Consider the following 23196-nt stretch of genomic DNA (forward strand, 5'->3'; position numbering starts at 1 on the left):
TGAGGCGGTCGCCGGAAGTGGCGGAAAGCTTTAGAGGGAGGACTCTGCAGAGCGGAAGTCGCTGAGGTGGACGGAGGCGGAGGCAGCGAGCGACGATGAACAACAAATTCGACGCGTGAGTCGGCGGTGGGGCCGTCCCCGACCATCCCCCGGCTCGGAGGCTTCGTGGTCCGCCCTTACTCCCCCCCCAGCGGGCCCCGAGGCTTCCCCCAGGCGGCGGCGCTGCCCCGGCGCCGTTGGGGCGGCACGCGATGAGTCACGGGGCCGCGCAGAGCCCCATTCTGCTCCCTCCGGGCGGCCCGGGCCGGCCCTGCTCGGAGACTCCCGCCTGGCCCCGAGGGGAGCGGGCCCGGAGTGTGTGTGGGGCGGGTCTGGCGGCACCAGCCCTCGCCCGTGGCGGGGGGGTCCGCCGTGGGGCGGGCTGGCCGGGGAGCTGCCGGCCGCCTTCTGGACCTGCTTCTCGCTCCTCTTTTCCAGCCCTTCGCAGAGAGGGGGGCGGGCGGAGAGGCCTGCGGGGCGCGGGGTCCTGACGTGGTGTCTGTCTGCCCGAGGGACTGCCCCTGCTAGGTTGAGGGGTGTGCAGAGGTGGGTGGCAGAGAGTCGGCAGAACCCCGGGGGGTGGTTTCATCGTCTGCCTCCCGAGTAGTTAGGTTTTTGTATAGCAGCTCTCTGTCTATTCCAAAGTGCTTGAGTTTGTCCTAAAAGGGCATTTTGTTGCACACTTAAAAGGTGTGCCCCTAACGTGCTTGTGGTGGGCTCTGGGCATGCAAAATCTCGTCGGTGGTTTTTACTCTGTAGGTTGTCAAGTGTAGTTTTCTACATACTGGTGGTTCTTGTGTGATGTAGGAGTTTAGAAGCAGGGGTTAATGATGAGGTTTCTTGATAGTGAAATGCAAAGCTCTCCTCTTTTCTTCATTTTGTTTACCAGTTTAAAAGATGATGATAGTGGAGACCATGACCAGAACGAGGAGAACAACACACAGAAAGACAGTGAGAAGGAAAAGAATGATCGAGAGAAACCACAGAGTAGTACCAAGAGGAAGGTAAGGTGCTAGCACCTGTGTTCTGTCCCGGGAGCATGATGTGGGAATGCTAGAGTGCTCAGTCCAGGGTAGTCTGCTGTGATCACTTAATGTGCTGTTACTGCTGTAATAGAGGGGCTGTGTCAGCATTTGGTTAACTTGACGTAGCTTTGGGGGATATATAATCTGTGGAGTGAATACTCCCTTCACAAATGCAGTTAGTACTTTGCCTGGCCTTTGAATAGAAATGAGAAGCAAAGCTTTGTTTCTGCACCGCCCTCCCTGCCCCCCCCCCCCAAAAAAAAAAAAAAAATTAGAGAAGGGGTAGTGACTGTCTGACAGAGTAGTGGCTTGCAATTGGTTTACCAAGACACATTTGTGCCATTCTTGAAATAATCCTTAAGGCAAGGTCTGTGTCAGCATAAAGTAGTCTAGTTAGGAAGGTGAATACCCATCTTACTTTTTTTGTCTTGTGCTTAGGAAGACTATACTCTCTAAAGTAATGCAGTCCTTGTGCAAGTGGAGAGTAGGGCGTTAAATCCTAGTTACTCTTGTAATAATGTCAAGTGACACAAGCAGACAGCTTTTTTTTATGGCATTTGTGGCACTTGTGACTCTTGGGTAATGACTTCTTGTTTGCCTATTTTATGCTCGTTAGAAACTTTTTTTATTGCAAATAGATGGAGGCTGGAAAGAGATCGCTGCTTACTGCTAGCAATGGGTTCTGCCAAAGCTGACTTAACAAGTTCTGAGACAGACTAATCCTCCCAGAGTCTTAGGCTGTTGGTTGCTTAGGAGGGCTGTTGTCACTAGGGAGTTATAATTGTTTTTGAATCATGGTTCAGTGTAAATGGATTTTGCCCCTCTCAGGGAATGAGAATGGCTTTTTTTTTTTTTAATAATTAAAAAAAACTGAACTCTTAGACCAACCAGCTAAAAGGGCAGTATGTTTACTTTGAGACAACCACAGTCAAGGACTAAAACTAGAACTTAATGTTACTGTCTTTAATTAAAGATGAGAGTTGCTTTGTGTGACATTCCCTCAAGCATAAGTTATTACTTCCTTAGCCATCTTTGTACTGAAAATTTTACTATTCTTTTGAAACAATCAATTGCTGCCAGCCTAATGGTCCATGTCAACAGTTAACAGAGGTGGTATTTTCTGTGAAAATGAGGATGAGTTGTTTGTTTTATACTCTGTGAGGGCAGAAACTTGCGGAATGCTGATACTGTGAATGTCACTTTTCTCATTCCCCCTTTAGAGGACTGCATAAGAAATAAGCAAGCTTTTCTGTTCTGCAGGCTGTTGTCCCAGGGCCAACTGAGCACCCCCTGCAATATAATTACACTTTTTGGTACTCCAGACGAACACCTGGGAGGCCTACCAGCTCACAGAGTTATGAACAGAACATCAAACAGATTGGCACCTTTGCCTCAGTGAGTATATTCCTATTATCCTTGTGTCACCTGGGCATGGAGTGGCCATCGTGGCTGGCTTAACTCCTTGTGTGTTAGGGGTATGCACATGCACACTGTGCTCTTACTGTCGGGCAACGGAGAGTGATGTGCCATAATTTGCAGATGGATTTTGAACTGCCTACAGCAGGTGACATATCTAAAGAAGTTCTCCTTTGCCCTGTACTAGACATTAATGCCTCTGCAGTAATGGTTGAAGCTGGAATAATAATAGCAAGTGAAAAGAACTCCTGTTTAGCTTAAATCAGATAGCGGGAGCAGAACTTGACAGGTAAGCAAAGAAAAGAAAGGAACAAGTTTTTCTGTGTGAGGGATTTGAATATAGTTTTGAGGCAAAGACTGTTGTATAGCCCATTTTTATCTGCATCTCCACCACAAATAATATATTTGAAACGGGGATCTGGTCTGCTATGCATACAGGTGGCTGATGACCTTGTTTCTTTTGGCTGTCTGAAAGTGATGATGAAGGTGTGGTTTGGTGTTGCAGTGAAGTTCATTAAGAGATGCTGTCCCTTTCTCTTACCACTATTTTGGTGGTTTGTTCTTAGAATAACTTGAGCATTCCTTGGAAGGACAGTGTTGTTGGGTTGTTGCGTAGTACTGGCAGTCTGAAATTGTCATTAAAATCCCAAGAGATGCAGGAAAAAACCTTGTCCTTAGCTGTGCAGGTGCCAAATACAATGTTGTTCTCAAGTCCATTGGCTACTTGGTGTCTACCTGGGTTATTTCAGAAACTTGATTGTCAGGAAAATAGAGGAATTACTTTTTTTAAAATTTTATTTTCTCCAGATTTTCCTGGATCCCTCACAAATGTTAATTTTGCCCACTGGTAAATCTCTATTCTGCAATCTCGGAATTTGTAAAAATATCCCTCTATCCCTTCTGGAAGCTGCAAAAACATGCCTGTCCGAGCAGCTAGCTTGTGTTATTACATCTACGCAGGGTAAGAGTGGGAAGAATAGTGCTAAGCATATTGAACCATAGGTAGTTCCTGCTCCTGTTTGCCTATGTTATGAATTAGTTTTACTTTAGTGAATGAACAATTTATGTACATATTCTCCCAGCTGTCATGGGAGCAAACCCAAATTGCTTGGACTGAGTGTGGCTGCTGTGTGATGATCTGGCAATAGCTTTTCAGTCTGTTTTTTAAATCAATATAGACTTAAAATTGATTTTTAGCTCCTCCAATGACATACTTCACACATTCTGTTGTCTGTTCTGTCCTGCAAAGAATTTATGGTTGCTGTTGTGGGCTAGAAATGCTTGATATCAGTTAGGATGGGGGCACTGGCCAGAAGATCTGTTAATGTGTTTGATTCCAAACATCCTGTTAAAGGAGGAGCGAAAAAAAGGTTTCAGAAAGAAATGTCTGAGGCTGAATCCAGGTTCAACCTTGTTCTTTGCTTTTGATTAGAGTGTCCTCAAAGCTTTTAAATGTTAGCCACTAGAGGGCATATTCATTCAGTGTAAGAATTTTAATTTCTGCACTGCATTTGGATGTGTCTGAAAAAAATAAATTGCTTCTGACCCTACCTCAGTCTTGGTTCATAATTATATTGCCTGTAAAAAGAAATTCCTGCTTGGATGGTAGAAATCAGAGACTGGAGCAGAATTCCAAGTGGTGACCAAGTCATCAGAGTCCCTCTGATGAAATACTCAGGATGGTTTCTAACCTCTGCGACTTCACTGCTGGTCTGCTTAATAACTATTGTCTTTACTCAGTGCAATCTTCTTCAAATGTGGAAATTACTAGAATCTTTCCTTGGTGTCTTGTCTTGTTTTAAAGATCCAGCCTCTGTGAAATCCCTTCTTATTCAGAGAATCTCAAAGGATAAACACTTTATTTTTAAGAATTAAAAAAGGTAATTCCTTTGCCTTTGGGCTAGACTGTTTGAAGTGAGTAGGGAGACGTTGTGATGAAAACTAGTGTTTTTGAAATGGTCAAAGTGTAATGTGACAGACTGTAAAAGGAAATAAGAGAAATTTAAATAAAAGCTGTAGGTGAAGCCTCTAAAATCTTCAATCAGCGCTAGACTTACTGTACCCAAGTTTTAATAAAACAGACAAATCAAATATAAAACATATCTCTTTTGGAGGCTCAGTTTCTGCAGTTTACATTATGGCAGAAAAAAAATGGTTAATGCAGGGCTAATGTAATCTTGTAGGTGTAAAGAGGCTTGGTTATAGCTGTTGTACTTGACATGTCCACTAACTGACGTTTTAGGAGATAAGATTTACAAGACACTGTTCTCCAGAGCAGTAGTTATCCCGGTGTAGATTTTTTTCAAAGAAAAACAAGTAGCTTGTGGAGGCATCTATTGAATATTTCAGATGGTTATCCACCAGTCAGAAACATCTCCTGTCTCGAGCTCCCATCTAATGACTGCCTTCTGGGCGTTCTGATCAACACTCTTGTGACAAGGAAATAGAATACAAGAGGGGAAGGTGGCTCTGTTCAACGGGTATAGAGCAAAGAGTCTGTTTCCATAGGAGTCTTAGCTCTGAACAGTGTGGGCAGCCTGATTGCATGGTTTGTGTCATTGCAGGTGGAGCAGTTCTGGCGGTTTTACAGTCACATGGTACGTCCCGGGGACCTGACAGGCCATAGTGACTTCCATCTTTTCAAAGAGGGGATCAAACCCATGTGGGAGGTGAGTTGGAGCTCTCATTTCTGCCTTGATATTTTTCCAGAGCATTCTGGAAGAAACTTTCTGCAGAGAAGGGACTCTTGCCATTAAATGGCATGCCAGACTTCTCCTGGATGCAGCCTTTCTTTTGAGTTGCCCTTAAACCTGTCCTCAGAGCTCTATGCTATCTAATCTAGCAGCTTCTTGCACTGCTGGTGGAGAAGATGGCAAATGCAGAGGGGTGCTAACGGCACTCCCCCAAAAGTTGCAGCAATGCCTTTGTTTGTGGATTTCTGGAGGATCTCCAGGCAGCATTGCCTAAAGGATCCCAGCTCAGCTCTGTGCCTCCTAGATAGATACTGACTTCTGTCTCTTGTTATAACTTCATTCAGTGACAGCGGTGTGGGGCCTTCCTATAACATAAGAAACCAGTCTTCCTTCTTCAGATGAAGGAAGAAAGAGTGCATGTGGTTAAAAGCCCTGCAACTATATGTAGAGCTGGGGATGAAAAGAAGGCTTAGTCCTTCCTTCCCTTTCTGTTTCCAAGGCACTTGTTTTGCACCTGTTTGTTCATCTCCAAATCTTTTAAAAGGAAAAAAAAAATCTTTGCCCAACGAATCATTCTTCTGGTTCCTGGCCTGCTTCCAGCAATGACCAATACCATTCGTGATATGAGAATTTTATGTGTTGCTCTGAAGTACCTAATTATGCTGCTTGGTCCTGAGGAATTTATATGTGACCCTAGTTGGCAATTATTTTAAGCAAGGTGTTTTATAGCCGGTTACTGCAAATACAATTTATATAAAATATTTAACCCTCTTTGGACTCCTAGTGAGCTAGCTGCTCTGATAATATGTCAACCAGAGAGTCCACAAGTTAACGATACCAGAATTTGTCTAAAGCATTATCTTGTAATCATTTTAAGATGTGGGGGTACTTTTTAAGCTCTGGTACCATTCCCTTCTTGTATTTTTGTATCTGGGAAAGAGGACCTGAGATCTTGGTGCTGGCCTTCTCTTCGCTCCTTGCTTTGTAGGACTTTCTTTGTTTATGCTCCTTTCTCTTTCAAACTAATCTTTCTTACTGTCATCCTTGTAGGTGCATATATGCAGAGCCATTCCCAAACGTAAATTCTGTATGTGGCTCTGATCTTTCTCTAGATCCATCTCTGCCTTTTCTGGGTAGAGTCAGAAGTACTAAGCATTATGTTCCCATGTGATTTACTGTGCTGCAGATCATTATTATTCTGGTAAAGGGAAATCAAATGCTTGACTGAACCAAAGCTTGTTTAACCTGAAAGAAAACTAACGATAACCATAAAACACACAATACAGCATCTGCCTCCGAAGTACTGTTCTTTTTCTGGCTTTGAGCCTGCTTAAACCACCCTTAAAGTATTTTGAGCAATAGCATTTTCTCTTCTGACTTTTCTATCTCCATCAGTCAGTGTGGAAAGTCTTTGGAGGAGTTAAACCCAACTCCTCACTTAAAGGCTGAAGTCTAGATGGCTAAATTCTTAAAAGTGAGGTGTTCACAACTTGGAAAACAAGGGTACTTAATCAGAATACAATTTGCGTCTGTTGGGGAATCTGCCACGTTCCTAAAACTTGTGTTGATTTGGATTCTTCGCTTCGAGTGGGGCTGCTGTCATGCTTCAAGGTTTTGCTTGGAGCTGACACCTTCTCTTTTCAGAATGGGTTTTAGCACATACCTTGAAATCTGAGGTCTGGTGACTGCTGCTGTTTTGTTGTCACTTCTGTATTTGGTTTGTTTCATTAGGACTTCTCTTTGAGAGCACTCAAACTTTTAATTTTATCTGAACCCTAAAGAAGCTTCAAGGCTGAAATGAAATCTATTTTTTTTCTTCATTAAGACGTAAATACTTGGGCTGTCTGACCTATAATGTTTAAAGTACATCCCATATTGGGAGAAGAGATTGCTGATGATTTGGTTAGCGACATCCCGAGTTGTGCAGTCCCCTCTGAATTCTTCTGTGTTCTTTTCTATTTCTGTCCTAGACCTGTTGTCATATTCCCTTCCTAGCTGCCATCTCTTTGACTTGTTCTTACCTCTCTCCCTTTTGATTTGGATGGAATTCATGCCCTTCTTTCCTCATAAGACTTCCCAGTTACAATGCCATACAAAGGGATGCCACTATATCCTGCAGACAGGAATTGCTGTTTGATGTGAATGTGTATGCTTTGATGTAGGGTGGTCTGTAGTAGTTTTCAGTTCTTTTTCAGGTGCAACATATGAAATCTCAAAATGACAAATCTAGTGCTTAGCCTAAATCTGTCCCTTCTTTCTTCCCCCTCACTTTGGGAATTGCGTTGGGCCACCACAATCGGGACAAAACCTTCAGCTGTATTTGTGACAAAACCAATGGCTCCCAGAAAAAGGACAGATTCTGTGTTTACGCTACTTGTGAGCAAAAGAACTTGAATTTGAATGGATGTTGCTGGAATGTGGAAGGAAAGTGTTTCTGCAATTTGCTTTTAATAGCACTGTGCAAAGTGTTTCTTGCTTTCCATGCTCTGTGATGAAGGATAATCCTATTTTACAAGTAGAATCACATGTACAGGAAGGTGACTTAACTTCAGACAGAGGGAGAATCATTCTTGGGTTTAGAAATAGTGTTTTATGGTTGTTGCCTTCTGGTTTTGTGTGCAGACTGGTCGGCCTAGAGTAGACTCTTTGCTAGTGGAGTCAAAACAGTAGAGCTCAAGTTTTCAGTGCATGAAGTTTTCTCTGGAAAGCTGAGAGTCATTGTTTCAAATACTTTGTATTCAAAATAAGTGGTACACCTCCCTCTCTGCTTGTGTGGGGGAGAAGTAATAATGCTTTAGCTTGAAAATGCCTTATCCTCTCCCTAGTGCCCCACCCAATCAATATCTGCTCCCATCTGTGGCTCTGCTGTCTTGTGGAAAGCAGAAAAATAGCTAGAAGAAAACGAATTGATTTCTTGCCCCTCTTCCTAGGATGATGCCAACAAAAATGGTGGTAAATGGATTATCCGTCTGCGGAAGGGCTTAGCGTCACGATGCTGGGAGAATCTCATTCTGGCAATGTTGGGAGAACAGTTTATGGTGGGAGAAGAAATCTGCGGGGCAGTCGTCTCTGTCCGGTTCCAGGTAAGCTGTTACGAGGACTGGCATTTACTTCCATTTGGCAGGGCTACAAAAAAATGCCATCTGCTTACCCCTTACATACTGTTCTGTAGGAGGATATTATCTCGATATGGAACAAGACAGCCAGTGACCAGGCCACAACAGCCCGGATACGTGACACGTTACGAAGAGTGCTAAACCTACCTCCCAACACCATCATGGAATATAAAACGCACACCGACAGCATCAAGTATGTGTGGTGTGGCAGGGGGAGGGCCTGATGCTCGTTGCATGCGTGCTTGAGCAATTTAATGCAAATTGCAGGAATTGAGAGAAATGCTCATGTGTGTTGGGGCTGTTCACCGTGAACAGTAATACGAACAGTAGCAATTGTTGCCAGCGCACTTGGAAAGCGGAATATCTGTGTCGTTACCAAGCTGTTGTTAGGGACATTTGGTTCTAATAGTAAAGCCTTAATTTCTTAAGTGATATAGTCTTGGGTTTTGATAGCAATCCACCTAGCCTGTCACTTAGCTGGACAGCCCAGTGTGGAACTGTAGCTTGATGCGTTCAAAGATGAGAATGCAGTGGGGGGACGAGATCATTTGAATGAGTAGAGATTCTGGGGAATAAAGTGCGGAAGCTAACGGGGATTTATAGTGCCATTAGACTTATAAATGTTCTTGAGAAAGTGCTGTGTGAATTTACAGTGCTGTACAAGTGATTTCTAATCATAATAAATGCCATATATTAAGTCTTCCAGGCCCTGGTGACCGAGGCTCTTTAACAACACTAGAAGATCATGGTACACAGAGAGGACAGCTGTATTTTTAAATAAACCCATTACAGCTTACCATACCAAGCTATTCAGGGTGACTTTTATTTCCCACAAAGTGACAAAGAATTGCATATATAGGTATTAGTTATAAGTGAATCATGTGGATTTTTTTTGTTTGTTTGGTTGGATTTTTTGTTTAAGTACATTATAAAGCAATACACTGATTAAGTCATGTTGTTTAGATTAACACTTGGAAAGGTACACACTGAAAAGGAAATGTAACAAATTGATAAGGCATTGATAGACCAGTGAGCAATGCAGCCTATAACCAGGGTGCAAGTACCTTTCATGATTTCCTTTCTTTATACTGGCTTGTCCTTTCTCCATGGTCACCCTCTCTTTAGTGCTCTCAAATGGTTTGGTGAGCTCAATAATCCTGTTTTTTAGCAGAAGAGGATGTTCTAGTTACTGCCCCTTTTCAGCATGGGTCACTCTAGCAATAATACAAAGGGCTTGTTGTTGAAGTGCCTTTAGGCATTCTGATGCTCTATATTGCCTCCCCTCCTGAGTATGTTGGAAAGAGAAGGGAGGGGAAATTATTGTTATTAAACCAAATCTTTGTCAAGCTACTTCAGTATCTACAAGTTCCCACTTACTTCTACTGTCAGAATCTCTTACTCATGATTTTGTAGTAGCATTTCTCATGCACTTGTTGCCGGGAGAGGGCACTGTTCCCTCTGTCCATGTTTTGACATTGCCAAGTGCTCATGTGGGTGCACACCCAGCTGTTTTACTTCAGCAGAAGCAGACTGCAGACTGTGATGGTGAGGCTTCGTGTGAGGAAGGAGAAGTTTCTGTCCTCCCAGGCTCTGTAAGGAAAGCTGTGTCAAAACCCAGTGTTCCAGCTGTGGTGTTAGTTTTCTGTAGCAAGGTTATTGTGGTTATGATGTTATATGGGAAAGGCCACACTATCTCCTTAAGACTTCCTAGGACACAGAATGCTGCAGTTACCCATAACTGGTTTTCCTATGGCTGTGTGGGTCGTTGTGTGGTGGTGCATCTGGTCTTATTTCCCTGCAGTTGTATAATATGCCATGCTTGTGGCCCTCTCCAGCATAGCCTACGAGCTTCATTTTGTTCTGCTGACGTATGGTATGAGATGAGCCTGCTCAAGAATAACAGGTGTTTGATGAATCAAGTTTAGTAGCTCAGATTACAGCTGGGAACAATTCTTAAACAGGAGCAGGTTGGCTTGTCTCCCACTTGTGTGAGTTGGAGTGATAGTCAGAAATTAGTTTGTAGTCAGAAATTGGTTTGATGGCTTCCTAGTGAAGTAGATCTAAGCAATTAACCTTGAGTCATGTGGGGAATCATGAGAACTCTTTCCTCCCCCCCACCCATTGCCTTACTTGAGCTGCACCAGTCTGATTTTAGTGCTGTCCAACATTTCCTTATAATGGCAGTGGTGCAAATTCAGAGTAGAGCTGCTTGTCAGTGGAGTCTCTGTGTAGTGGTGCATGGAACAACGTATCGTGCCTTTCTCTCCTGGTACCAGTGCTAGTATGGAGGAATCACAGGCAGCAAGCAGCAGTGGCTGCAGGGAAGTGACAGTGCCTGCTGTGTTGACAGAAGAGAGCAGGACAGTCCTAGCTTTCAGTCTGACTCTGCTTGGCTATGCTTTGTATCATTAGGGTTTTCTCAGTAATGAAGAATCTCTTGTGTAACTAGTTTCATCTTCCATAAAGTCTGGCTCCTTTTCCTCACCCATCTATCAAGCCTGTTGAAATACTGTCCGTCATGAATAAACTCCACTTATGCTGCACATGTACCATGTGATTTATGACTCGGGAGGGCTTTCTAGCCAGCACTTTCTGTTCACACTCTGGCTGTGTTTTATGAAAGGCTCTAATGGAAGAGCTGTGCTGTAGGCTCTGTCAGTGCTGCCTTTCCAGAGGGCCTGTGGCATTTTTCATTTGTATGGGCTGCATCTCTGCACTAGAGCTCTGCTCATGTGCAGGGTTTGATTGGCATTGATTGTGCTTCAGGGAAGGGAGCATGCTTAGCAAGAAAAGAACAGGCATTTCTCAAAACCTTGACTTTGGGTAGTGAATTGACCTGGATTAGCTTTTGACATGCTGTAAATGAATGTTTCTGTAGAAATTACTAGTGTGCCCCTCACTGTGGAACCTGAGCACTGTCATTCAGGTTTTATACATTCCTTTTGGGATGCTGCATTTCGTATTAACTCATTTTTAGAAACCATTTTTCATGAGTTGTCAGTGAGGCTGCAGACCCCTTTGTTTCGGAAAGCGGTGGTGCTGCCAAGCTGCATTCGAAAAGTATCTGTTGCTTCAGCTATTCCAAGAAGCTATTCTGCATTCTGTCCTTCCTACTTTTGGTGCTGGAGCTTGCAAATGTAGCTAGATAAGCAGATCTTTCATTGCAGTTTTCCTGTGGTCGTGCTTTCTTAGGCTTGTGATATTGACAAGCCACCCAAATCCCAGCAGGTGGAAGGGTCAGCCTAGTCTGTATTCGTTTCCAATCTCTCTAGAAGAGCTAGAGCAATCTCTTGGATTTGGCTTAATTCCGAGGGGTTTATAGTATCACAGGTGTTACAGTGCTGGGCACCTGAACAGAATGTGTGACATCTTGTGGACTACTCTTTTTCAGCAGCTGGAGAGAAACTGCTTTTCTTTGTTCCCTAGGAGGTCATCCTTTAGACTGTTGTTCTTAAACATCCTCAACTCTGATGCTAGAAATCTAGGGAACTTGTAATAGTGCTTCTGTTACACTGAGATGTAGTGGAACATTTAATATGTTCTGCTTATCTGTGTTGTTAGTCTTGGAGGTGACATAGTCCAGTAGTACTGGTGGGTTAGACAGTGGCAGTCCTGTATTTTGATGTGTTTCTCTTTTTTTTTTTTTTCTTTTTTAAAAAACAAACCACAGCCTCTTACTCTTGCTGTTGTAGGATGTGCACTGTGCTTTTTTGAATGCACCATGTCCCTAGTCCCAGCCCAGTCATGTCTCACTGAAGCCACCAAAAACATTCAAGTATCTGTAGTGGAAGTGATTGCTGTGAAGTGTTGTTTGTTTGTTTGTTTGTTTTCCTTTGAGCTTTAGGATGCGAAGACCTTGGCTGTCTTGCATAATCCTTTGCCCTGCCTGGGGTTATCAGCCTTTTTTTCTGCTCTAATAACTGTGTAGTCAGTGACCATCGCCTGTGTTGCGAGCTCCCACCTGCAGTACTATCCAAGGAGTCTAGGCAAATTCAGCAGTGTTGCTTTGTATAACCAGAGAGACCAGACATTCACTGTGTGGCCATACAGCAGGCTTCCACTGAGCTAGCTGGTCTGGAAATAGTTTGTTTGCTGTGTGACTTTATGGATCGTCCTGTCAGCTTTAAAGCAGGCTGCTTTTTCTGAAAACAAAGCTTCAGTTATTTGTGAGTGCCTGCTGCAGTGAGAGCTGAGCAGAGTATAAAACTCCCTTCCTTTCAGAGTCACCACTGATAACTAATGGCATGGCTGGAGTAAATGAGAAGAATGGTTGATCTTAATAGGGCTGGCACTGGGTTCATTTCAATGCAGACCTTGGACTATATTTTAGCTAGGAAACGAGCAGATATCCTCTGGAGGGAACAGGGGTATGCACTGTAAGAAAAGCAAAGGGGGAAGGTTCTTTGGACAAAAGAATGTGGGGAATGAGATCTTGAATTTCAAGTGAAACAGATGAAAAGAGAAATTGTCCCAGAGGTGGTAGGTGTTTGTCAAGAAGATTAGTGTCTTTGGGACAGTAAGCTGGTGGTTGCATGCTTGTGAGAAGTCTTCTTTGTCGTTACATCAGAGTTCAGCTGATTTTGTAGCCTATTGTATTCCTGTAACACCAGTTCCCATTTGCTTGCTATTTCCAGTAGCATTAGGAAGTGATATTCCTCAATGCCTCCTGCAGTTGTTTGTGTCATCTTTATCTTTGACTGTACCTTAAATGATGCAGGCAGGGTTAACCTTTTCTGAAGTTAGATGGTTTGCAAATGGGACCCATACGTGCTGCTTGATGCCTGTTAGGGAGCTGCGTTGCTTCATGCTCATTCCATCAAGTCTGAGAGCAGACATAAAAGCTAGAGGAGAGCAGTGAGGTTCCAGATCTGATAGCTGTCCTCTTCCGAGTCCCTGCAATTCTGCCTTAATTCATTTATCACTCCATTCTCCAATTTCAGTAACATTTCCAGTGGTTGGTGCAAGTCTAAGAGCACTTCCTTAACCCTGGACTTTGAAATGATGGATTCATTGATCCATCCTCTGTCACCACAGAATGCTTTATTCAGAGTGTCTGTGGCTTTGTAACGCTCCCTTATCTTGGTGGTCTGTCTCTTACCAAAGAAGTGACTATAACCTGTTTGTTTCATATTTCTTTTCAAGGAAGTCAGTTCAGGTGTGTTAATTTCAAAGTCAAGACAGCTTCCCTGTTTGCCTTTGCTACAGATGCTGCCAGATATTTGAAAGGATTATTTTAAGCTGAGCAAAAAATATCCCAGGTCTTTTAAAGCTGTCTGGTTTTAGGCCTGTCACAAGTTTTTGACTGGTTTTGGACAAATGCTTTAAGCATAGTTACTCTGATGAGTAACTGAGCGTGGGGAGCATCCCAGAAGAGGCTGTATTGCATTGGATGTACCTGCAGAGTGCAGTGGGTGACCAGTGTGCTGAGAGGTTGCACGCGTGGTGGTGGAAGGGGCAGGCCTTAATGAATGTCGCAACGGTAGCGTGCAGGATGATAGCTTTCTATCGCCTTTTTTTAGTTGGGGAAGGAGATACTAGGGAAGCAGAGCTGTACAGAAAAGTACTGAAGGGGAACTGTGAGGGTTTAGAGATTAAGGGAAGTGTGGAGGAAACAGCTAGTGCTGCTTGCACAATTCTGACTTTGGAAAGTCCGTTGAAGCAGCAGTGGCTCTTCTTCCTCTTTTTGGTGGAGTCTTCGGTGATGGCTGCTACTTATGTATTTTCTCCAACTTACCTGATGGGAGAAGGGGAGCCATTCCTGGGCCCTGACACTGGGCAGCGGGGAAAGAAGCGGGAAGTTTCAACAGTTGTGGGTCAGGATTGAGAGCGGAAGAAAGGCTCTGGCTGGTTTTGTTTAGCCTGCTAATGTTTCCATTCCCCATCTGTTCAGTGGGAATAACCTGAATGTCGAGGATCAATTCACTGAGTATGTGATCGCCACATAGACAGTATAGCAATAAGGTACTAAAAATGTCTATACATAAAAATAACCTCTTAGACTCTCTGGCGCTCTGCCTTTGGCATATCACAGGTCATAAAGATTCTGCCAGCTGAAATTAACTGGCAGCCTCGTTCAGCGTGAAATGGAGTGCAGCTTGCTCTGCTAGCGCACTTTAGGTGCATTAGGGCAGGCACATCCTGGTAGATTTTTCAGTTGAGTCAGCAGATAGTTGGAGTAATTAGTGCTATAATATGTATGAAGATCTTATCTAAAAAAAATTCTTGGCTAGAAGAGCTTTTGCTGTATGTCTGTGAGAAGGACTTGGCAGCTGAAGGACTGGGTGCATGATGTTATTGGGATGTTGGAACATGGAACTCCGTGGTTTGAAAGAGTTAGTAAACGATAATTACGTTGACGAATAATTTGCCCTTGCGTTCCTTCTACAGACAAAAGTCATAAGTTTAGGGAGGAGTGAGAGAGGGGAAAGAAAAGATGTAGCTAAGGGTGATGAAAATGTAGAAATACAAAGCATGTAGTAGGAGGGAAGATATGAAGGTAGACAGATTTCAACTGTGCTGGAGGTGTGGACAGCTTTCCACCTGGTGTTCAGCAGCTAAGAGGGTTGCCTTCAAAAGAGGGATTTACCGTCCTGCGTTCTAGGAAGGCAGTGTCGCAAAATCCAGGTCGGGCACCATGACGACAAGTTTCTTGCTTGTGCCGCCTTTGAGTCTCAGCAAGACTGTATATGAGATACAGTCTTTCAGAGTACACAGACACGAGCTCTGTTGTGTACTGTCTGTTTATTTGGGCTATAACTTTACTGGGAAAGAGTGTATGATAACTGAGCTTCTTTTGCACAAGTGCTGAATGGGTGCTTGACCCTGTGAGGCATAGGTACGAGCCAGGCTGTGGTCCATTTGAGGCACAGATGATGACTAATACAGCATATCCATTCCTGGACTCTCCTGTCATTTTGCAGTGGCCTGATGCGGCAGTTCAGAAAACAAGATGTAAAGTAGCTGGCAAGTACTAGCAACAAAATCTGTGGGACAGCCTGGCTTTATGACTGATTTGAGTTCCCTTTAAGCTCTGTCCAGCTCCGCAGGACTTCTGAGGCTCAGTAAACGACTTGGTGTATACTGTAAGCACCAGCACTGTTTTGCTGGGCACAGAGAACTATGAGGGTTTTTTCGTATCTCTGATCCCAGAAGATAATAGTCGTGCTTGCATTAACCTCAGCATCTTTTCCCTGAGAGGGCTTTCAGTATGCTGCCTTCGTAAAACAGACAGCAATTTTTCAGTCTGCTAGCTTCATCCGTCAGTAACAGATTCTCCACCAGGGAATGCAACGTTAGGCCTGTCCCTCTAACTTATCTAAAAACATTTTCATTTCAAATAGCTGTAGTGTTTTTATTGTGGTTGTCATTAACAATGCAGGTTTGCAATAGGAAATGAGACTTTCTAATAAGAATTGGATTTTGCTGCCTGATCGAAGAATGACCTAATAACTAAGCTGTGTGGCATGGGAAAAAGTGTCTTTTGGGGGGAATTACTACGTATGCAGGTATGTGGTAAAGCATGAGGCCAGTAACTGGCTGAGTTTAACTAGCCAAGGAATGTGATAATCTTCCAGAAATACGTAACATCAGCTATTTTATTAGCAATAGGAAATAGATACTCCATTTGTGCCTGGGAAGGTCATACCTGTCTCTGGGTATTAATGTAGCTATATCACCAGCAGCCAGTGGGAACGCTTCATGTCTGTGCAGAACTTTAAAGCTGCCTTGTGCTGTCAGATGTTGGCTGGATTTTAAGGATGCTTCTATCCACTAGGGCTATCAGAGAATATTGCCTTGCTCTCTGAAGACAAGTGCCTTTCAAACGCCATTGAATGTTTCTGCTCTTGTTAAAAGTTAAGAAGCCTTTGATCTGAAGTGCTGTTTTTTGTTTTTTTTTCATCTTTTTTCCCTCTGGCTTGCCAGGGCCTGGGAGGAGTTTCATGGCCTGGTGAACAGCAGTGGCCGCTGATCGAACGCTCCCCTTCCCTCTGTCACACGCAGGGTAGGGCCTCATCTTTCTTCCTATGTGACTTCATGGCATACCTCTCAGCTTCCAACTCTCTTCCTATGGGCTGGCACATTCTCCTCTTGCCTTGTGGGCCCAGTGCTGGGCCCATTCTGTTGCTGGCTCTTTACCAAAGGTCAAAATGATTCTTTGGACCAAAGACACTAACATTCGTGGTGGTGTCTGTTCACTCAGCATTTTTTTATTGCGATGCTGCGTGCTGTTTTGATAATGTGTCCTCCTCCTTTGAAAGGCAGTTGTGTCCCAGACCTGGTCCCAGGAGGCTGAGAGGTATGTCTTCAGCTTGGGTCTGTTGCCTAGGGTTAACTGGTAGCAGATATGGAGTGGTAAATGATTGCTAAGCACATCCATGTGATGGGCACTGAGAGAGGTGCCTACAGCTTGGCGTACATGCCTTTCCTCTTGACAGTGGACTGGGGCAGAATAAATTAGTCTGTCAATAAAAGCTTGTTCAGGAAGGGCACACAATAGCTATGGTATTTAAAAATAATAATGCTGTGGCTAACGAGATGAAACCACCTGCTACTTCTGTTAACGGCAACCAACCACATACAGAGAAAATAGCTGAGGTGAACTCAGTGCTATTGTAAGCCTTGCAGCCTGGATTGTTTTTTCACCTCTAATATCCACTTACCCGATGGCAAGCCCCTCCCTTAAAAAGGGCTAGCACAAGGCCTAGTGATGAGAGTTGTGTTTTGGTCATAGCTGAGTGGGACTGCTCCATTGCTGAGGACCAGAGCGCAGGCGGGAGGGTTATACTGCCTGGTTCCCACCCCACAGTGGTATGTAGCTGCTGCAACATAGCTGAGCCCTGAGGGCCCACTGGGAATCGAGTGCTCCCAAAACCTCCCTCCACAGCTCTGGGCAAGCAGTTCTCCTATTAACTTGCTCTGAAATCACGAGTGAAAATAGTGTCTGTCTTTCCTCACAAGATTGGCTTTTTGTGAGGATTAATAGTTACAAAATGTTACACAAGCAGCTAGTAGTGTTTTTATTGTTAGATGACATTCAAGTGACCTTCTAGAAGAGGAAAGCCAACTCACTTCATGAAATATCAGTCTTAGAAGGCAATAACTATGCCAAGTTTATTGGGAAACAGTGATGGTTCATTTAGCTTTCAACTGTATTGGGTTACCTGTGCTAACCGGGGAGAGTAGTGATGAGCAGAGGGGGCTGGAGCATCCTGATAAAGGCAAAAGAAGGGGAAATGCAGGAATATGTCCAAGATAGGGGTAACCAGAGTATACTGTCCTTCCAAGGTAGATGGCACTGGTGAAAGCACAGCATGGGATGAGAAGCTGAACCACTGCTGCAGATTAACTGAAATCCAGTTAATGAATCCTGAATCATGTTCCCAAATTGCAGTACAGCCTACTTTGCTCATAAGTACAAAGGTGATCCCTAGTCTTCTGCAGATGACCTCCAGCATGGATTTTGCTGTCAAGTAATAGCAAATAACTTATTTAACTGCCTAAAGTGTTTTTGACTTTTTTTTCTGCTCTTCCAACTCTCCAGGCTGCCTCCTGGAGATGTTACAGCATGCACTGTGCTGTGATGTTGCAGCTACCTTATGGCTCTTAGTGCTAGGTCAGGGGTTTAAGCATGACTTTACAGTGCTAAAATCTGTTTTGTTTCCAAAGTTATGAGCTGCCTTCACCCTCCAGCAAAGCTCTGCCAATCTGAATTTGTGTGTGCTGGGGCATCTCTGGGTGACTGGTTTACTGCCCTGTCCCTGTTAGGGATGCATAGTCAGAAAGCTGCCAAAGCCATCCTCTCAAAATAATTGTGATCTCACTTAATTCCATTTTGCATTTAAAAAGAAAAAAAAAAACTTTTTAATAAATGTGTAAATATGCCTTGTCTATTGCTGCTGCTCACAGGCTAGCAGTAAGCACCAGCACAGAGGTTTCTGTAACCTGCCCCATCTTCAGTCACTGCCATCCATTGCAAGACTATAGAAATGAAGGTTATGAACCAGCAGTCCTTTCTGTGTCAGTAACTTTTGTGACTCGCGTGGCAGTACTTACGTGAGTAAAAGCTGCTGGAAAATCTCTTCTATTTAAACTTGGGGAAAATGTCCTTCTCAGATTAAATACCTTTTAAGGTAGGAGAAACCAGATGCCTGAACTTGTTAACAACATGACAGAAGGAACCTAGATAAGAGGGACAAGAGGCAGGGAAGGTTGCACTGCCAGTATATTTGTACTCCAAGCAGAGTCCCTGAGGACAAGTGTTTGGGAAAGAGGCCTTGTGAATTGTTTAAGATACCTCAAGGAGGTTTATCAGTGCTTATCATGTCCTTTACTCACAGGGAATATCACTTTTTGCTTCCTGATGGATGGGGATGAACCAGGATCTGCTTGTGTTCCAAATGTTCTAGAATAGCAGGTTGGCTACAGTCTCCAGATAGAAAGTAGATCTGCTCAGGAGATTTAACTAGAGTTGATTTGGGTGACAACACTTGGATGGCAAGGCTTGTTAGCCATGCTGGGTGGAATGGGGGCCACTGTGATCTGAAGGAAAGCACATCTTTAATCCTTCTCTTCCCTCTGTTTTCCAGGGATAATTCAAGCTTTCGAAATACAAAAATCACATTGTGAGAACAAGAGTTGGCACTAAGCTCCTCTCTTCGTGTTGAAAGCACTGAGAGGTCTCCACCAGTGCCCTCCGACCTCTGAAGGGACTCATGGGCCACTCTCTTGCGCTCCTCCTTGGAGGAAGGATCCATCCAACGCCCTCCAGCAGCGGTGATAATAGAGGCTGATCTTGTCATACACAAACTTTTTTAGCAGTGGGGCGGGAGGCCAACCTTTCAATTAGCAACGTGCCCTTGGGGCCACATCTTGCAGCACTTTCCTCTCTTTCTCTACATGGCATGCAGGATCTCTGGGATTCTGCCTTGACATCAGAGCCTTTTGCTGAGGGATACCAGTATTAAAAATCTCTCTGCAGCTGGGAGGAGCTTCCCAGTTGAGAGTCAGCCCCATGGTTTGCAAATACACCCCTTTCAGCTCTGCCAATAAATTATTGGGTCTCTTTGTTTCTTTCAGTCTCTCTTTTTTTTTTTTTTGTTTTTGTTTTTTTTTTTTGTTTTGCCTAAAAATAGGTGCAATGGTATTTCTGTAGTCTGTGGTAAGGTTTCAGGTCTGCTTCTGCTAGTTTCATGAGGCATCTTCCCCTGAGCTGCTGCCAACATGCCCCCCCCCCCCCCCGAAGCAGCAAAGTGCCCTAAGTGCCCATATTGACCTAACTCCACAGTGGTTGTGGTGTTGTGTGGGCACAAGAGTGATGGATACACTGCCCTGCTTAAAGAGGAGGTTCTTCCTTTGTTCCTGCCCCTTTATGCTTTGTGGTTGATAGGGCTGTGTACCCAGGCTTCCTGGCTGGGGAGAGGGGTGCAAGCTGCTTTTATACTAGGACAAGGAGATATTTGGTGTCACTTAATTGCCTTAACTTCTCTTTTCTCTGTGGAGGACCAACAGCTTTGCCTGGTGTTGGGTCCATGGAAAGGCTGAATGCAGGGCTATGAGTGCTGAATGGGCTGTGGGTGGGCTGAGTTGTGGTACGTTGTCCTGAGGTTTGCAAGTCCTCAACCATCTGAGAAACTGGCCACCCCAGTGGCGACAACAGAAGAAGGTGATGGCCCAGGCTTTGTCACTTATAGCTGCCTGAAAGCTATGATGAGGATGAGAAGGGGGACAGCAAGTGGCCTCCTGTCCTCCAGGGCAAGGCTAGACTGATGGGCTGTTGCCTGGAAAGCCAGCATGTCTGCAACTGAGATGCCACGGAAACAATAGGAGCTAATTATTTCTTCTGATTGTGTTCAGCTACAACACTAATTGTGTTCATTAACAGCTCTAGCCTTTTCCCTTCTCCCTTGGGGAATTGTACAATTGCTTTCCATTTTTAATAGAGCCTTTGAACTGGGTGGGAGGGGGCACCTGCAGCCAGAGCTGGGGCACAACTCCTGCCCTAGGCTTTCCGCACGGTCCCCCAGGCAAAGGGCTGCTTGGACCAATTTGGAAGCGACCGCGGAACTGGCAGCCTGTGTCTGGGACAATTACCGGCCTTGGGGACCAGGGGGCTTTCAGCCTTCTGACTCTGATTGCAAGTTGCCCACGTTATTGGAGTTTAGACTAAAAGCAGCCAGAACAGCCTAAATTATTCACAGCCCTCTGACGGGCTTGTTTTCCCTTATCCCATTGAGGGTGTCAATCCTAGGACATCTCTAGAAATGTTCAGTACAGTGAATGATTACTAACTACTCCCCACAGTCCGGTGGTTCATGCCTGCTGGCGGGTGGCTAGGCAGGGCGGCAGGGCACAGCTTCCCTGGTTGTAGTGTCCCTCTCATTGTTTCTTGAGATCTCGCAGTCCCTTTTCTGTCCTTGCTGCTTGTTTGCAACCAGCTTTCAAACAAATACTCTGTTACAGGCGCAGTTTGTTTTTTCCTGCTGCGATCAGGTACTACTATGGCTGCTACTTAAAATTCCTTTTAAATACATCTCTCCCCTGCTGCTCTCTGATATTTGTTAGGGGGATTTAGTTGTAATTACATTTTGGCAATCTAAGCAAAAATAGCTTGCAAGGCAAGGCTGAAATACTAGCTGCAGGCTCCTTTTATCCACACTGCGTTTAGCTTCTTGCAGATGACATCACTGAGGACTTTAGTCCTGTTGTTGTGCCCAGCTGTGTGTCCTGTCCACCTCTGCTATTTCATGTTCTCGCCCACTTCTCCCCTCTGAGGCCTTACGTCTAAGCTGGTGCTGATGAGTGCAGGCTTGTTATTAAATCTGAAAATGCTGTGGTCCTGCCGTGTTCACCTTTAAACGCTCCTTGTGAGCGAGCTGTGGAAGAGCCCTTCTGTGGGAGACTGTTCCTCTCTTCCTGCTGCTGTGGTGGGATTCAGAGCACTCAGCACTGCTTTCTCTTGTATCCTTTGAGAGGAGCAAGGTGGTTGGGTTATGGAGCTTTTTGTCCTCTTTAATGTTACTGCTCTTCTTGAGGTCAGAAGAAAAATGGTGTTTGGCCAGTGCAAAGCACCGGCTGTAATGTGTTCCCTAGGTTGGAGGGGGATGGAGCAAGACTTCTGAGCAGGGCTTTTGGGTGGTGGCTTAGTATGTCCTGCTAATAAGAGTGGTAAAAAGATGGTTATGGGCTGGTTTGGGAGGGGAGAGGGCCTCTGTCATGCCCTAGAAAAAGGTTTCAGATCCTTTTCATTCAGGAAGCAAACCTGGATCCAGCGGAGCCCCAAATCATGACCTGTGCTGCTGCTCCTGTCCTGAAGGCTTTTCTTAAACTTGCTCAAATGCCTGTCTAGCAGCCTCAGGGGAAACCAGCAGAGCTTTAAACCTCTTTGGGCTCTAGGGTGCAGTCCTAGGATGTTTCTTTCCCCAGAGGATCCTGGCTGCGTCAGGCTAGTGACTCCTGGGTGCCTATGGTTACTGCTGGCCAAACTTGGGCTGCTGAAGGTGAGGCTGGACTTGGCCAGGGGGTTCGTGGAGCAATGGCTGTGGTGCTGTGGGTGTCTCTGAGCTGGTAGGAGATCTGCCACCCAGCACGGGCAGACAGAAGAGTCCCTAGTTTTGGGAAGGGAGTTGTGTGTGTGGGGGGGTGATTGTAGGGGCTGTTGCCCCCTATCAGCACTCCTCAATGTGATGTGGATACGTGGAGACTTACGCCGGGATGGGGTGGGCTTTTGTTCTCTCACTACAGCTCACCCTGCCTCTCTCCAACACCCTTACAGCTCCAGATGGGGTGACCTGCAAGGCAGTCCCTTCTCCCTGGCTCCTGTAGGATGCATATATTACCCAAGGCCCATGGTATCCTAGCCAAGGATTTTTTTTGCCTTGACTGTGGTAGGATGATAAACCCTGAGGTTTTCAGAGGGCAGGTAAAATCACTTGGAGGTGGTGGGGCTCCTGGTGGACTGGAAAAGCTTACCCCTTTCCAGTCATATGGTATGGATGTGCCAGCAACTTGTCTGCAAGAAGATGAACTTCTACAGAGGGAGAAGTGTGGGGCAATCTCTGTCTCTCTTTAGAGCCACCTTCCCCTGATAGCCAGCAGGGTGCAGGGGAGCCAGGCATCAATGGGAGATGGCTAGGCAAAGAGCTTGGAGCCAACTGATTCTGCATCTAGCACCCTTTCTGGGGAGGGACAACCCAGCGTTGCAAACATGCCCCGTGCTGCCGACTGCCTGTGTGCACAGGAGTTTGCTGGGATGCTTCCAGTGCCTTCCTGGTGCCCAGCCCCCTCCTGAAGGGCACCCTGGACGTGTGGCCCCAGGATTGCAGTGTGGTGAGAGACAGCCTGACTTTTGGGTGGAAGGGGAACCTGCCTTCCTGGGCCTGGGGCTGTGAGCAGGGATGCCAGGCTGCGTCACCCGTGTGGAAGACATGAGGGCTGTTCCCCCATCCCCAAGGAACTTGCGATCCGTGTTGCTCTCCTTACAGAGGTCTGGTCCCCTCTCCCAGATCCTGGGGTTGCCTGTGTGGGAGGTGACCTGGGCAGGAGGAAGAGTATCGCCTTTGTTGGGGCACTAGGTGCTTGGCCAGCTCCTTTGTACATCCATACCCAAGTAGGTGGGCACCATCCCTGCCCTTTGTGAGGTGCCTCAGCTCCGGCAGACAGTGCTCAGGAGCTGGTTGCTGGCAGTAAAGATGCTTATCTTCTCCCAGTAGCAGCTGAGGTGCTGAGCTGGTAGGGCCGATGGAGATGCGGCATGACCCAGAGCTGGATGCAGGCAGTGTGAGCTGCACCACAGAGGTGCGGACACAGGCAGCTGGCCTCCACTGTGGGGTAAGCAGAGAGGGAGGCTGCTGTCCTGGGACCCTCACTGCAGTGCGGGCTGCATCCCAGGCATGTGGCCAAGCCAGGAGC

At 45.4% G+C, this 23196-nt stretch overlaps 1 protein-coding gene across 3 annotated transcripts; it reads left to right on the top strand.

Annotated features, from left to right (window-relative positions):
• Window positions 1–35: 35 nt before the first annotated feature.
• Window positions 36–19364, top strand: EIF4E2 (eukaryotic translation initiation factor 4E family member 2). 3 transcript variants are annotated; one of them, XM_062582447.1, is made up of 8 exons: window positions 36–115; window positions 929–1043; window positions 2325–2459; window positions 5045–5149; window positions 8104–8256; window positions 8346–8482; window positions 16213–16291; window positions 18876–19364. In XM_062582447.1, exons 1-7 carry the CDS (start codon window positions 96–98, stop codon window positions 16256–16258), a joined length of 711 nt encoding a protein of 236 aa, XP_062438431.1. In that variant the 5' UTR covers window positions 36–95; the 3' UTR covers window positions 16259–16291; window positions 18876–19364. The 3 variants fall into 3 exon arrangements, with proteins under 3 accessions (XP_062438431.1, XP_062438432.1, XP_062438433.1); XM_062582448.1 differs by lacking the exon at window positions 16213–16291; XM_062582449.1 differs by lacking the exon at window positions 5045–5149.
• The last annotated feature ends 3832 nt before the right edge of the window (window positions 19365–23196 follow it).

The sequence above is a fragment of the Rhea pennata genome, chromosome 9 (genome assembly GCF_028389875.1).
Source record: "Rhea pennata isolate bPtePen1 chromosome 9, bPtePen1.pri, whole genome shotgun sequence".
Lineage (NCBI taxonomy): Eukaryota > Metazoa > Chordata > Aves > Rheiformes > Rheidae > Rhea > Rhea pennata.

Bases quoted from the DNA above. Each gene is read 5' to 3' on its own strand.
- EIF4E2 (XM_062582447.1), top strand. From the start codon at position 96: ATGAACAACAAATTCGACGC. The intron at 1,044-2,324 runs GTAAGGTGCTAG...TCTGTTCTGCAG, and splicing joins AGAGTAGTACCAAGAGGAAG to GCTGTTGTCCCAGGGCCAAC. The intron at 2,460-5,044 runs GTGAGTATATTC...GTGTCATTGCAG, and splicing joins AGATTGGCACCTTTGCCTCA to GTGGAGCAGTTCTGGCGGTT.